Source organism: Hyperolius riggenbachi, chromosome 3 (assembly GCF_040937935.1).
Source record: "Hyperolius riggenbachi isolate aHypRig1 chromosome 3, aHypRig1.pri, whole genome shotgun sequence".
Taxonomy (NCBI): Eukaryota; Metazoa; Chordata; class Amphibia; order Anura; family Hyperoliidae; genus Hyperolius; species Hyperolius riggenbachi.
Genome location: NC_090648.1, coordinates 442,066,834 through 442,079,608, shown reverse-complemented (window position 1 = coordinate 442,079,608; position 12,775 = coordinate 442,066,834). Strand labels below are relative to the sequence as shown.

The window sequence follows — 12,775 nt, the reverse complement described above, 5'->3', positions numbered from 1 at the left end:
TTGAAAATAACATTTTGTCTGAGTCTTAAAGGGCGTTCAGTAAGCTTAGAATGCAGTAGGCCCAGAAGCGGCCATGGCATTGCAATCTCCGTTTCCAGGGTATTATTAGAGTATTTGCAGGTTCCCTTAACCCAGTCTTGTACATGGCGAAGTAATGCTGCCAAATTATATCTTTGAATGTCAGGTAGATTTAGGCCTCCCAAAGGTTTGGACATTTGGAGTTTTTTTAGTGCTATTCGGGGTTTCTTTCCATGCCAAAGGATTTTGGTGAAAGCTGCCTCCAGCATCTGAATGTCCTTGTGCCGGATAAGAAGTGGGACTGTCTGCATAGGATAGAGTAGTCTCCCCATCGTAGTCATTTTTATGAGTGCTCCTCTCCCTGCTAACCCTATGGGAAGTTTATCCCATCTATCTAATTGTTCCCTTAACTGTTGGAATAAAGGTGTATAATTTAGGTTATATAATTGGGTAGGGTCTCTTGGGATTTTAATTCCTAAATATTTTACTTGGGTATGGGATACTTTGAGGCCTAGGGATGTCCATTGTCTAGTGTCTGCCAGTCTCGAAAGAGGCATTATTTCACTCTTCTCTTTATTAATTTTTAGTCCAGATAGTCTGGAAAACTCTGATAATATTTTGAAGATTTCCGGTATCTGGGTCATTGGATCTCTAATGAAAAGAAGCATGTCATCAGCAAAAAATGCTTGCTGGACCTCAACATCCTCCACTTTTATTCCTTGTATTTGCCTCCTAAGAAGCGCAGCTAGAGGCTCCAAAGCCAGATTAAATAATAGTGGAGACAATGGACATCCCTGTCTCACCCCTCTTTGCATTGGAAAAGCTTCTGATATGAAACCATGGGTCACTATTCTGGCTTTTGGACTGGAGTACATTGCTTTAACTGCCTGAAGATTGTTTCCTGTAAATCCCATCTGAGTCATTATTCCCAGCATCCAGTCCCACTCCACGCTATCAAAGGCCTTTTCAGCATCCAGCACAAGGACTGCTGCTTTTTTATATGTGTGTGGATATGCTCGCACATGTTCGATCATTGTTAGAAATTTCCTAACATTTGTAACCCCTGCACGCCCTTTTATAAAGCCTACCTGATTTGGATGTACAAGACTGGGCATTATGTGGGATAACCTTTCTGCTAAAATTTTTGACAAAATCTTAACGTCTTGATTTATGAGGGATATGGGCCTATAGGCAGTTGCCTCACTTGGTTCTTTTCCCTCTTTAGGAATTAATTTTACATAAGCTGTTTTCCCTGTGTCAGGGTACTGCGTATTAGTCATAATATGATTAAACAGTGCAGTGAGATGTTCTGCAACATTCTGCTTTAATATTTTAAAGAACTCTGCCGGGTATCCATCAGGTCCTGGAGATTTTTGGTTTTCTAGTCCTTTGATAGCCTCTTTGACCTCCTGCACAGTGATTGTAGCATTTAATTCTTGTATTTGATCTTCTGTGAGTTTCTTGACTGGGAGAGCTGTGAGGACCGATATGAGTCTGGATGAATCTGCATGGGTAGAGGAGTATAATTTTTCAAAAAAAAATTTAAAAACAGTATTGATGACCTTTGGGTTGTTTTTTTTATTAGTTTTTATTGCTTTCTGTTTTTCTTTAACATTTCAATACTGATAATTTGCAGAGACATATTTTTTAACTTATAAACAGTAATATTGCAAGATCATTTATTATATGTCATTTCATCATCTGATAATTTCTACATTTATACAAGCATCAATGCATAAATGGTAGTGTGAGATTATAAAGAATCCCATTCAGTTTAGAAAATCAGAATGCAGTTCCATTCAGTTTAGAAAATTAGAATGTGCTTGAGCTAGGTTAAAATAATGTTAAAGTATTTCTTTAAAAAAAGCACATAAAAAAAAAGATTAACCAGGAATATTACTGGGCTATAACAGCACTGCAGTTCCTCAACTGCACCTCTGAGCGCCGCTGTTTAACCAGAAAGCAGAAAAATACAGAACTAAAGAGCCACTGGCATTTTCATTACTCACACACACTGCAGATCTGCACAGAGAAGCACACAGCCATTTTCTGGATCCTCTGCATATCTATTCATATTCAAGTGGACTAGGCAATACTTCTTATTCCATCGGATTACACATCTTTACAGAAGATTCCAGGTATACAGAATGGAGGAAATAAAACATCAGGCATACAAAGGAATCAGATGGCAAGTAATATTTTCTGTCTTATTTTCCTGGCTGTTTCATTCAGTTTCTACCCAGATTAATTACTCTATTGTAGAAGAAATGAGGAAAGACTCTATTATAGCAAATATTGCAAAAGATCTGGGATTAAATGTTGGACAGATTTTCACTAGAAAACTCAGGATTGTATCACGTGTGTCAGAAAAATATTTTTATGTAAATCTGGATAATGGAAATCTGTATGTGAAGGACAGGATAGACAGAGAGACACTGTGTGGGGCAGAAGCTACCTGCTTCCTCAGCTTTGATGCTGTGGTTGAAAACCCACTTAATATATTTACAATAAACATAGAAATTCAAGATATTAATGACAATGCACCAACCTTTTATTCTGACACAGTTAGCTTTGATGCAATTGAATTAACAGCACCAGGTACTAAATTTTCTTTACAAAATGCAGAAGATCCAGATCTTGGTGTCAATTCAGTGCAGACATACAAGCTCAGTGACAACAAGCACTTTATACTGAGTGAGACAATCAAGCCAGATGGAAGCAAATACCTTGAACTTGTGCTAGAGAAGCCATTAGATAGAGAATCTGAGCATAAGCATGAATTGTTACTAACAGCTACTGATGGAGGAAGCCCTGTGAGATCTGGAACTGCATTGATAAGAATCATAGTTATAGATGCTAATGATAATGTTCCAGTGTTTACACAAGAAGTATATAAAATCAGCGTAAGTGAAAACATGCCAGTTAATAATACAATTGTCACTGTGAATGCTACTGACAAAGATGAAGGAATATATGCCCAAATAAACTATTCCTTCAGCAAAACAACAGGAAGCGTGCACCACACTGGTTCTTTCAGCATTCATCCTAAAAGTGGTGAAATTAAGATAAATAAAAAGTTAGATTTTGAATTTGTAAGAAATTATGAACTGTCAGTTCAAGCAAAAGATGGAGGTGGCCATGTCACTCACTGTAAAGTATTGGTAGAGGTAATAGATGAAAATGATAATGCTCCTGAGATATCCATCACCTCATTGTTTTCTCCTATTCCGGAAGACTCCAAACCTGGAACAGTAATAGCTCTGATTGAAGTTGATGATCTGGATTCTGGGGAAAATGGATATATTGACTGTAGACTACAGGATCAACAGTTGTTCAACTTAGTATTGTCAACTGACCGTTATTATAGAATTATTACAACAGGTAATCTGGATAGAGAAAACACATCAAGTTATAATATCACAATACTAGCCACTGACAGGGGATCTCCTCCACTTTCCAGCAGAAAAACCATCAGACTGGATTTATCAGATGTTAATGACAACCCACCAACTTTCACAAAATCTACTTATATCATTTATATAACAGAAAACAATTTACCAGGCGCCTTGATATACAGTATGCAAGCTTCAGATCCCGATGCTGGGGACAATGCTAAAATTGCCTATTCGATATCCACCATGAATGCAGGAGACCTCCCAGTGTCCTCTTGTTTTTCCATAAATATAGAGACTGGAGCTCTTTATGCTCAGAAGACATTTGATTATGAAAAAAACAAGGAATTTCTAATTCAAATAACTGCAAGGGATGGTGGATCACCTCCTCTAACAGGCAATGCCACCTTGTTGATCCATATAGTGGATCAAAATGACAATGCTCCAGAAATCCTATTTCCATCATCAGGAAGTTATGGGCAGGATGCATTTGAGATGGTTCCTTTTACAGCAGAACCAGGTTCTTTAATCACAAAGGTGGTTGCAGTGGATGCAGACTCTGGACATAATGCTTGGCTCTCCTATCATTTCATACACATGTCTGAACCATCTCACTTTACCATTAATGATCAGACAGGAGAAATCCGGACATCCCGCATCTTTCAAGAAAAAGATATGTTGAGGCAAAAGGTTGTGGTGATGGTGAGAGATAATGGGGTTCCAGCTCTTTCAGCTACTGTCACCTTAAGCCTCATTGTTGCAGATAACTTCCAGCAGGTCGTTCCTAAATTCAGTAATCCACTCACGGATGAAGAACCTCAGACAAACTTGCAGCTGTACTTGGTAATTGCTTTAGCACTAATTTCTTTGTTGTTTATTATAACTGTGATGATGGTCATCATATCAAAATGCAAGGAACCAAAGCCATTACCAAACTTTGGAACTTTAAATACAAGTCTGTATCCTGCAGGAGATCCCAGACTAATGTCTATGTATAGTGATGGGACATTACCCTTCCCCTACTCATACAATGTATGTGTGGCTATGGACCCATCAGGAAGTGATTTTGGCCTCCCAACATCAAATCAAAATGTCCCGGTGGATAATCTTATAGATACAGATGATTCAGGCCTTGGTAATGAAAGTCTTCCAACAACAGCTGTCTCTCAGGTAAGACCTTATATCAACACTACATTTTATCAAAAATATGCTAGCTAAGCTAGACTTTTTGAAATAAACCAAGGTATATATGATGTATAAAAAAAAACTCCCAAGTCCCTGTTGTGTCAACAGCTGATGTCTAAGGATAGAGTAAATTAACCAACCAACTGCTTTTCCACCAGTGTCGAGAGCTTTGTTTACACCCTTGTTTTTATTTTCACAGTATACTTAGCTCACCTCTTTGGGTGCATTTAAACTGAGCTTTACTCATAAAACCAATAAAATTCAAGTTACACAATGTCTACAGAAAATAACAGAAGACTTTGTAGGTAACAATTAATGCACTGCTGCATTATATGGCCATACAGGTCAATGCACACAGGTGAATGACTAAAACTTAGACCCTCCCTTCATCTGGGAGCTTCTCTCTCCCATAGAATTTTATTTATCAGGCCCTGCTCCAGTTTTGCTGTGGTGTACCTCAGATGGACAGCAAGCAATATAATAAGCCCCACCCCCTAAACCACAACTATTAAACCAGAAAATAGGTCTTACCCTGCAAGTGAGAAATATATATTTGCATTTCCATAAGGGGTGTTTATATGTAGAGCTAGTTTTGTTGGTAAACTAAAATCCATTGATTCTGAAAATCATGCATACTGAAAAATTGCTTATGAAAAAACTGTCTATCAAAGATGCTATTAGATCTGTGTAGATATTATAAAATGCTCTGTTCATGAGATTGGCACTAGCAGAATTGTAACTTGTAAGCGTAGAAATTTAAGCAATGGTGTAATTATTAGAATTATATTCAGCTTGGTCTGAGAAATCCAGAGCTTTACAAGGTAACTTGATGACTGTATATGTGGGCTCAATGTTTACAATTAACAGTTGTGTAAATGCCATCCACGTTTTTGAATGTTATTAAGTTTCACTCAATGGAAGTACCAGAATTATATATTTTTCATATTGTGAGTAAAAGTAGATTGTAATAATTCAGGTAATTCACTTAATAGTGAAAATATGATACTAAAAAACATGAACTGTTTTATTCTTTGTGATGTAAAATAGTAATAATGTGTAATTTAACCTCTGTAATGGACTGCATATTGTTTTCTCTTGTAGGGTTAGCACATGTGGCATTAAAATACTGCTTATGAAGGAAAACACTATTCACTGTATGTTTTAGTTTAACTTGTATACTAAAATATTTAATTCTGTCGCTTCCCCAAATCAAATGAGCCAGCATTTTAACTGTATGCTGTATATTAGAGTGGACATTAAACAGTAATAATTTGTAATTTAAGCTTTGTGGTGGACTGCATATTGTTGTCTCTTGTAGGGCTAACACGATGCATGGTCAGTGAGATGCAAAATGATGAGTAAATGCAGGACTGTGCACATTTTGTGTGCAAATTTATGCAGTTTTGCAGTGGACCAATCACATTCCACCTTTGTGAGATGTGACTGGTCCATTTTCAAGCTGCATACATTTACATGCTAAATTTGCACAATCCTGTATCAACTCAGAATAATTTGCATCTCATTGATCATTCCTAGATACCAAACATGGAGATGAAGTTACCTAACAAATAAAAACTTTGCCAAAATACAGCTAATTAAAGCAAAACTCTTTTTTTTTAATTTAGCATATCTGTTTATGGTAGTTTAGCCACAATTCAGTAGATATTGACAAGTAAACATTTGGTATTATATCATACATCCAAGAATAACATTAGTTATTCCCTATTAAAATATAAATTAATGTCATTTTATAAAACTACTTGTGTGATCAGGAGAAGAAAGAAAAAGAGCAAGGAAAACATGTTTAATGTATTAGTTTAACAGATAAATAAAAAAAATATGAAGCTGTATCATTGCCTTGTTTTAATGTGCTGACAATGGAGTTGTTTACTGTGAACTGTCACTACCTGTTCCACTCGAAACTTACAGAGTACAATGGATATTTGAAGTTCTTCGTATTTGGCAATATTGGAATTTCAAAAGACTCATATTTATTCTGTTATGATTTATTCAATGATAAAGGAAGTTTAGACAGTAACCATCAGGCTGCTAAAGCAGAGAAGGCCTAGCATAAGATGGAGAAGAAATGGACCACTTTGATGATTTTGTTTTTTAAAATAAAACAATAATACTCCTGCACACTTAAAACCAATTTAATAACGTTAATTACGTAGCCATAAAAGATCATACCACAAACAAGTAGCTCCTCTAATTTTGCACCTCACCGTCACTCGCATCCAGACAGATCTACAGGTATGCATAGACCTCACACACCTCTCACAATGAAAAGTCCCACAGCATCCTGCTCCTGTCAAGTCTACCAAGTCAAATTTTTGCAGTACCTTGTCTGCCTACCCAGATTGTTAACCTGTCAAGTCAAATTTTTGCAGTGCCTTGTCTACCTACCCAGATCGTTAACCTGTCAACAAGTACAATGACATTCAACAACCAGTAGGTTATCCTATACTGAACACAAAGGCAATCAAAAAAGTTCATCTGTTGTGTCCAAATTCTAAATGAACACTGTAAACTCATTGCATGCTTGTGTTTTGCTGGAAAAAGTAATCTGAAAGCAGAATTAGTAGGAGAAAGCAACATGAAAGTTTATAGACTGGCCTCATGATAAGCACTCTAAGTAATGCACTTATATTATTGCCATGTGAAATATCCTCTACACAGGCCTTTAAAATAAAGACCTACACCACCTGTAGTTATTACAGAATGCTACTACCCAACCTCCCCCCCCCCCCATTACCACACAACATAGATTCTTCACTCACTGCACAAATGAAACACAGAATCTTTTTCAAGACTTACTTACTGATATCTGAATTCTTATACAATTTAGGCCTGGCTGTCTATAGGATGCAGTGCAGCTGCACCAACCCTCCTACAATTGAGTCTACTCAAACCTGGATTCCACCTCAAAAATTTTTAACAAGTACGTTACCTTCTGTTCAGAGGCGGGACAAGGTCCTTCAGCACCCAAGGCTGAGACAGCAAAGTGCGCCCCTCCATCCCTCCCACCCCAGCCTTCACACACTGATTGCTATTAGACTAATAGGTGCCCCAGGGCCCCCAACCTCCCCAATACCTTAATCTCTAGTTATCTGGCTTGCAGTCACTGTAATGTATCCCCTTTTCTTATTTCTTTCTGCTTCAAACACAATTGGGAATGACTGCTGAATGAATTGTGCGCCCCCTCCTACACTGCGCCCTGAGGCTGGAGCCTCTCCAGCCTCTGCCTCGGCCCGGCCCTGCTTCTGTTATTTAGATCCCAAACTACAGAACTTCTTACCGTAATTAATAAGGGCAGCTTCATACTGAAAACCTAACTATCCAGCCATGCATTTACAAACAAGTATTTTGTTGTGTTTGGTCCGATGTTAGCGATAAAGATATTCCGAAGACATAAAAACAAAAGGTGATTCCATTAACTTCCTTAGCGGTAATCCTGAGTCAGGCTCTGAACGGAAATTCGCAGCTCAGAGCGGTAATCACGTGCCTAAATTATTTATATGCAGTTGCTGCTGCAGATCTCTCTATAGTATGTTTTTCTTCTTGTTTTTAGGGTCTAATAGCTTGTGAAAAAATTACATGGTTTTTAGACCCTAAATCTAGAAATAATCATTACGCCAGGGAGGTTAATGAATAACTGTACAAGATTTTCTGCAAGCTCTCAAAACTTTAAGTTTCCACTTCAGGCATATTTCAGATCAGAACCATACAAAGTAGTGTTTCATAATTAAACTTATATATGATTTTATAGGGTATACAGCAATCTGACACCATTTTACAGACTTCCTATTTTTTAAATATAAAGGATGTCATCAAAGCTTAGATCTATTCATCCTGAGAGCATTTGGCAATGGGTGGAGACATATGCACCCTAATCAAATTAGCTATTAGGCAGCACTTAACTACAGGTATACACAAACTCTAATTACATTAACACCTTTTGGTGTTATGTTTTGGCAAACATGTATTTATCACTTCTGTGACAAAATCCACTCCACTGAAAGATATAAACTGAGAAAAGCTATGCAGTGCACTTTGAGTCCTATAGGAAAATTTGCTGTAAATTACACAAGATCTCAAAAGGTGCACTGTAGTATCTGACCCTAAGAGTCCTGTAAGTTGTAAATATTAGGGCTCTGTGGATAAAACAGAAAAACTCCAGCACATCCCACAAATTCCCAATTCAATTCAAATACAGGGATTTGCAAACCAAAGAAAATGTGATACAACAGATCAAGCCACCTTCTTACTTTGCTCTATAATTCACTTCTGATTCTCACTTGCCTACAGTAGGAACATTTGGCAGTGGGCAAGTGAGCATAGGCACTCTGATTGGTCTGCAGCTACACAGTGCCATACACAACAGACTTATTGAATTTTTGGCACCTTTCTCTCATGGGCAACATTACGTTTTGTTCCATGGAATAAGATCAGGTGGTATAGTCATTGCTTCCCAGGATATCAAGGAGCCTTGGGCAACCATTACCCTGTTATCAATGTATTAGTTGTCCTTCCTTGGACCATTTATGGTAAGCACTAACCACTTCCTCCATAAAACCACCCACAGGACCAGCCATTTTGAGATGCCCTGACCCAGTCATCAAGCCACCACAAACTGGACTTTTGTCAAGTTTGCTAAGATCCTTATTTTTAACCATTTTCCTATTTTGTCACCATCAGCTTTTGACTGTTCACTTGCTGCATAATATATCCTACAGATTAGCAAGTGCCATCAAAATAAGACGGTCAATGTTATTCACTTCACTTGGTGATTTTAATGTTTACCTTACTGGTGCATAGCAAATACACTTGTTTCTGAATCTGGTTTTCATAATAAAAAGGGGGGGGGGGGAAAGTTTACAACATTTTCTTTCCAACAGTGTTGCTTTTTAAGCAGTGCATATCCCATCTCAAGTTTGTGTTATTGTTACTATTATTATCCAGAATGTGATTACATATTTTTCAGTGAGTAATTACCTTGACAAAAGAAGGGCTTATTACACTTAAAATGCCTTTGGAGACTGAACTGTACCAAATACTGAATATTATTATTATCATTATTATTATTGATTTATAAAGCGTCAAGTCGTCAACATATTCTGTGGTGCTGTACAAAGTAAGAAACCAACAGGGGGTACATTATACAAACAACGGTATATTCCAATATAGAAAATACAGAATTGGTCCAAAATACAGATTTGGTACAAAATACAGAATTCGTAATGACAGTGACAAATTTAACATAATAAATAAAATATATAATAAAATCCAAGACACAATAAGGTGAGAGAGCCCTGCCCTTGTGAGCTAACTCTCTAAAGTAGTAGGGGTCAGGGCATGCCCAGTTCTGCTATTCTGGATATTCTTTAGGGCTGGTTCAGATGGACGTTTGGAGGCGTTGCGTTCGTTGGCGTTTAGCAGCGTTCGTGTGCGTTTGGATGCGGTCGCGTTTTTTCTTCCCCTAGAGGGACATTAGCCGTCGCGGTTAACCTCCCCTGAAAGCTACATGTAGCTTCCAGGGGCTCCTTGAACGCCAGGGAAAATCGGGACCCAAACGCCGCGTTTGTGTAAACGCGCTTAAAAGCTTGGTACAAACGCTCCCATTCACTTGAATGGGAGCGTTTAACACCAAGCCCTGAACGCTGGCTGTAAACGCTCTGCAAATGTCCGTCTGAACCAGCCCTTAGTTCATGTAAGCTCTTATAAAGATACTATTAATCCTAATGGAAAAGCAGCGTACTTAAAGTAAGCTGTTGCCTGGTGCAAAAGGAGTCTCGATGTGACAGACTGTACACACGTAACTGCTGTAATCATTCCGAAAAACCTGGACCCTAGGTGTGGAAGTGCAAGCACTAACTTTAACCTCTTGAGGACCGCTGTGTTAAACCCACTAAAGACCGGGCATTTGTGGCTTAATTGGCCACTGCAGCTTTAAGATCTAGCTGCAAGGCCACACAACTCTGCACACAAGTGATTCCCTACCTTTTCTCCCCACCAACAGAGCTCTCTGTTGGTGAGGTCTGATAGCTCCCCCAGTGTTTACATTTTTTATATAAATATTTGTTATTTTTTTAATACATTTTACTTTTTTTTTTTTAAATCCCTCCCTCCCCCCAGCCAGCCAATCATGGCAATCGGCTGTCATAGGCTTCAGCCTATGAAAGCCGATTGCTCTCCTGTGTCACAGGGGGGCAGCCGTGTCACACGGCTGTCCGCAGTACAGCCCTGCCTTAAAGAGAACCAGAGACGAAGCACCCTCATGTATTTTATTACATTTATCAGTGGGAACATGACAGTAAACACCTACCCTGCTTTTAGTTTCATTCTTATCTGCTTAATTAGTCTATTAGCAGCTGTGATAAGAATCCCCGACTGGCTCAGTCTAGGTTTGACCTGGAATCATTATAGCTGAGTCACTCTTCTGTGGAGTCTTTTCAAGCCCAAGCCTGCCACCTCCTGGCTCAGATTTCCTGCTTTGCATACTGAGAGCTGTGATGACATGGGAGGGGCTGCTCCTGCTGAGAGAGAATCTCTGAAACAGACAAGTGTGGGTGGCTGCAATATGATGATTGCAGTTTCATTCCTATCAGAGACACTTCCTACAGGCAGCTGCACATCATACCAAAATGAAAGCACACAGATGAAAGGCTGCAGCAGCCTTTCTCATATAGCCTAGATAGCAGCCTAGTCTCATATGGCCTAGACAGCACATCCAGAACAACTCATAACCCAGAAGCAGAAGGGATATGAGCCGGCGGCCATATTTGATTTTTCCTGGAGCAATAATGGATAAAAAACACTAAAAAAGGCACACCAGAGCGGCGAAATTATTAGGTAGAGCATTTATTCTTTACAAGCTATCGACTGATATGTTTATTTTGTGTGAAACGTTCATCTCTGGTTCCCTTTAAATCACAGCAATGTACAGGTATATTAGACGGCAGTTTCGCGATCGGCAATAGGTTAACACCTCCCCATCATACTTAAGCCTCTACACAAAAATACATGAAGGGCAAGAGGCCTAGAAAATGCAAAATCAAATCTTATTCAAACTTAACTACTCATCTGCTACATTTTGAGAGTCACTAAAGACCTGTATTGATAAAAGATGTATGCGTCAAGGTTGCGTAATAAGCTGCTGTTTTCATTTTAAAATGAACAACAGCACTACTTTGTAGTAGTATAATTTTGCTTAAGCTTTCCTATAGCTTCCCAAATTTGTGATTTGTACAAATTGAGGACTCCATTGGACTAATTATTTACTATCTTTTCTATATATTCATTAAACATACTAAACATGGTTGTTGTGACTGCAACACTAATTGTTTATCAAAAGTAAAATGCTAAATAAATTATTCTGAGTCAAAACAACATTTCAGAACTGATGCTGTTCTCTGCAACACACTTGAGAAGCCCTGCTGTTTCCTTCCTGTCCTCCCCCCCCCCCCCCTGACCCTCCTTACACCGCACCTGGCTCTGTAATCTAATGGGGCTTTAGTACTTTCACATGTACTTATTTACTTTGAGATGTGTGATTTAATTAATTGTGGTCATCACCACGGGCATTATATTTATTGTAGTAAGCTAACTTAAGGTAAGGAGGAGGGGGTAATAGTAAGAGTGCCTTCACACTTATCATTGTGATGTTCAGTCTGTTTTTTTTTTATTTGCGATTCAATGTTTTGCATTTATTTTGACTCTGATTCTTCTTTTTCGTTCGCGTTTTATGTGAAGCTTCACATTCCAATGTTTCCATTCATATCAATGAAGTTAATTTACATGTATTTGTATGTAATTAACTTTACATTCATAAGCAAATTTACAAATTTGAAATGTGAAAATGTGCATTTCCATTGACTTGCATTGTAGGCGATTCACATGTCCATTCTGGGGGAAAAAAAGACATATGTAGACTGTTTTCTTTCTGCAGAGAATTCAGATGCTAAAATTGGCACTAGAATGCATGTCAAATATGATGCCGTTGACTTTGGCTTGACGCACAGTGAAAGCAAATTCGCAAAAATGGAAAATGCACAATATACATATTGCGGAGTACAGCACTGTTATTGAACCATTATTTTTACACAGGATGACTGCTGTGCACTAATGCACTTTAATGGATGTTTATTTCTAGTTGTTATAGTTTCATTCCAATCACTGTT

At 38.2% G+C, this 12,775-nt stretch overlaps 1 protein-coding gene across 1 annotated transcript in view; it reads left to right on the top strand.

Annotated features, from left to right (window-relative positions):
* The first annotated feature begins 2,285 nt into the window (after positions 1–2,285).
* Positions 2,286–12,775, top strand: part of LOC137562395 (protocadherin Fat 4-like) — a 33,775-nt gene continuing 23,285 nt past the window's right edge. The window contains exon 1 of the mRNA XM_068273734.1: positions 2,286–4,580. Within this exon, the coding sequence (XP_068129835.1) occupies positions 2,286–4,580 (2,295 nt within the window). The remainder of the gene's footprint in view (positions 4,581–12,775) is intronic.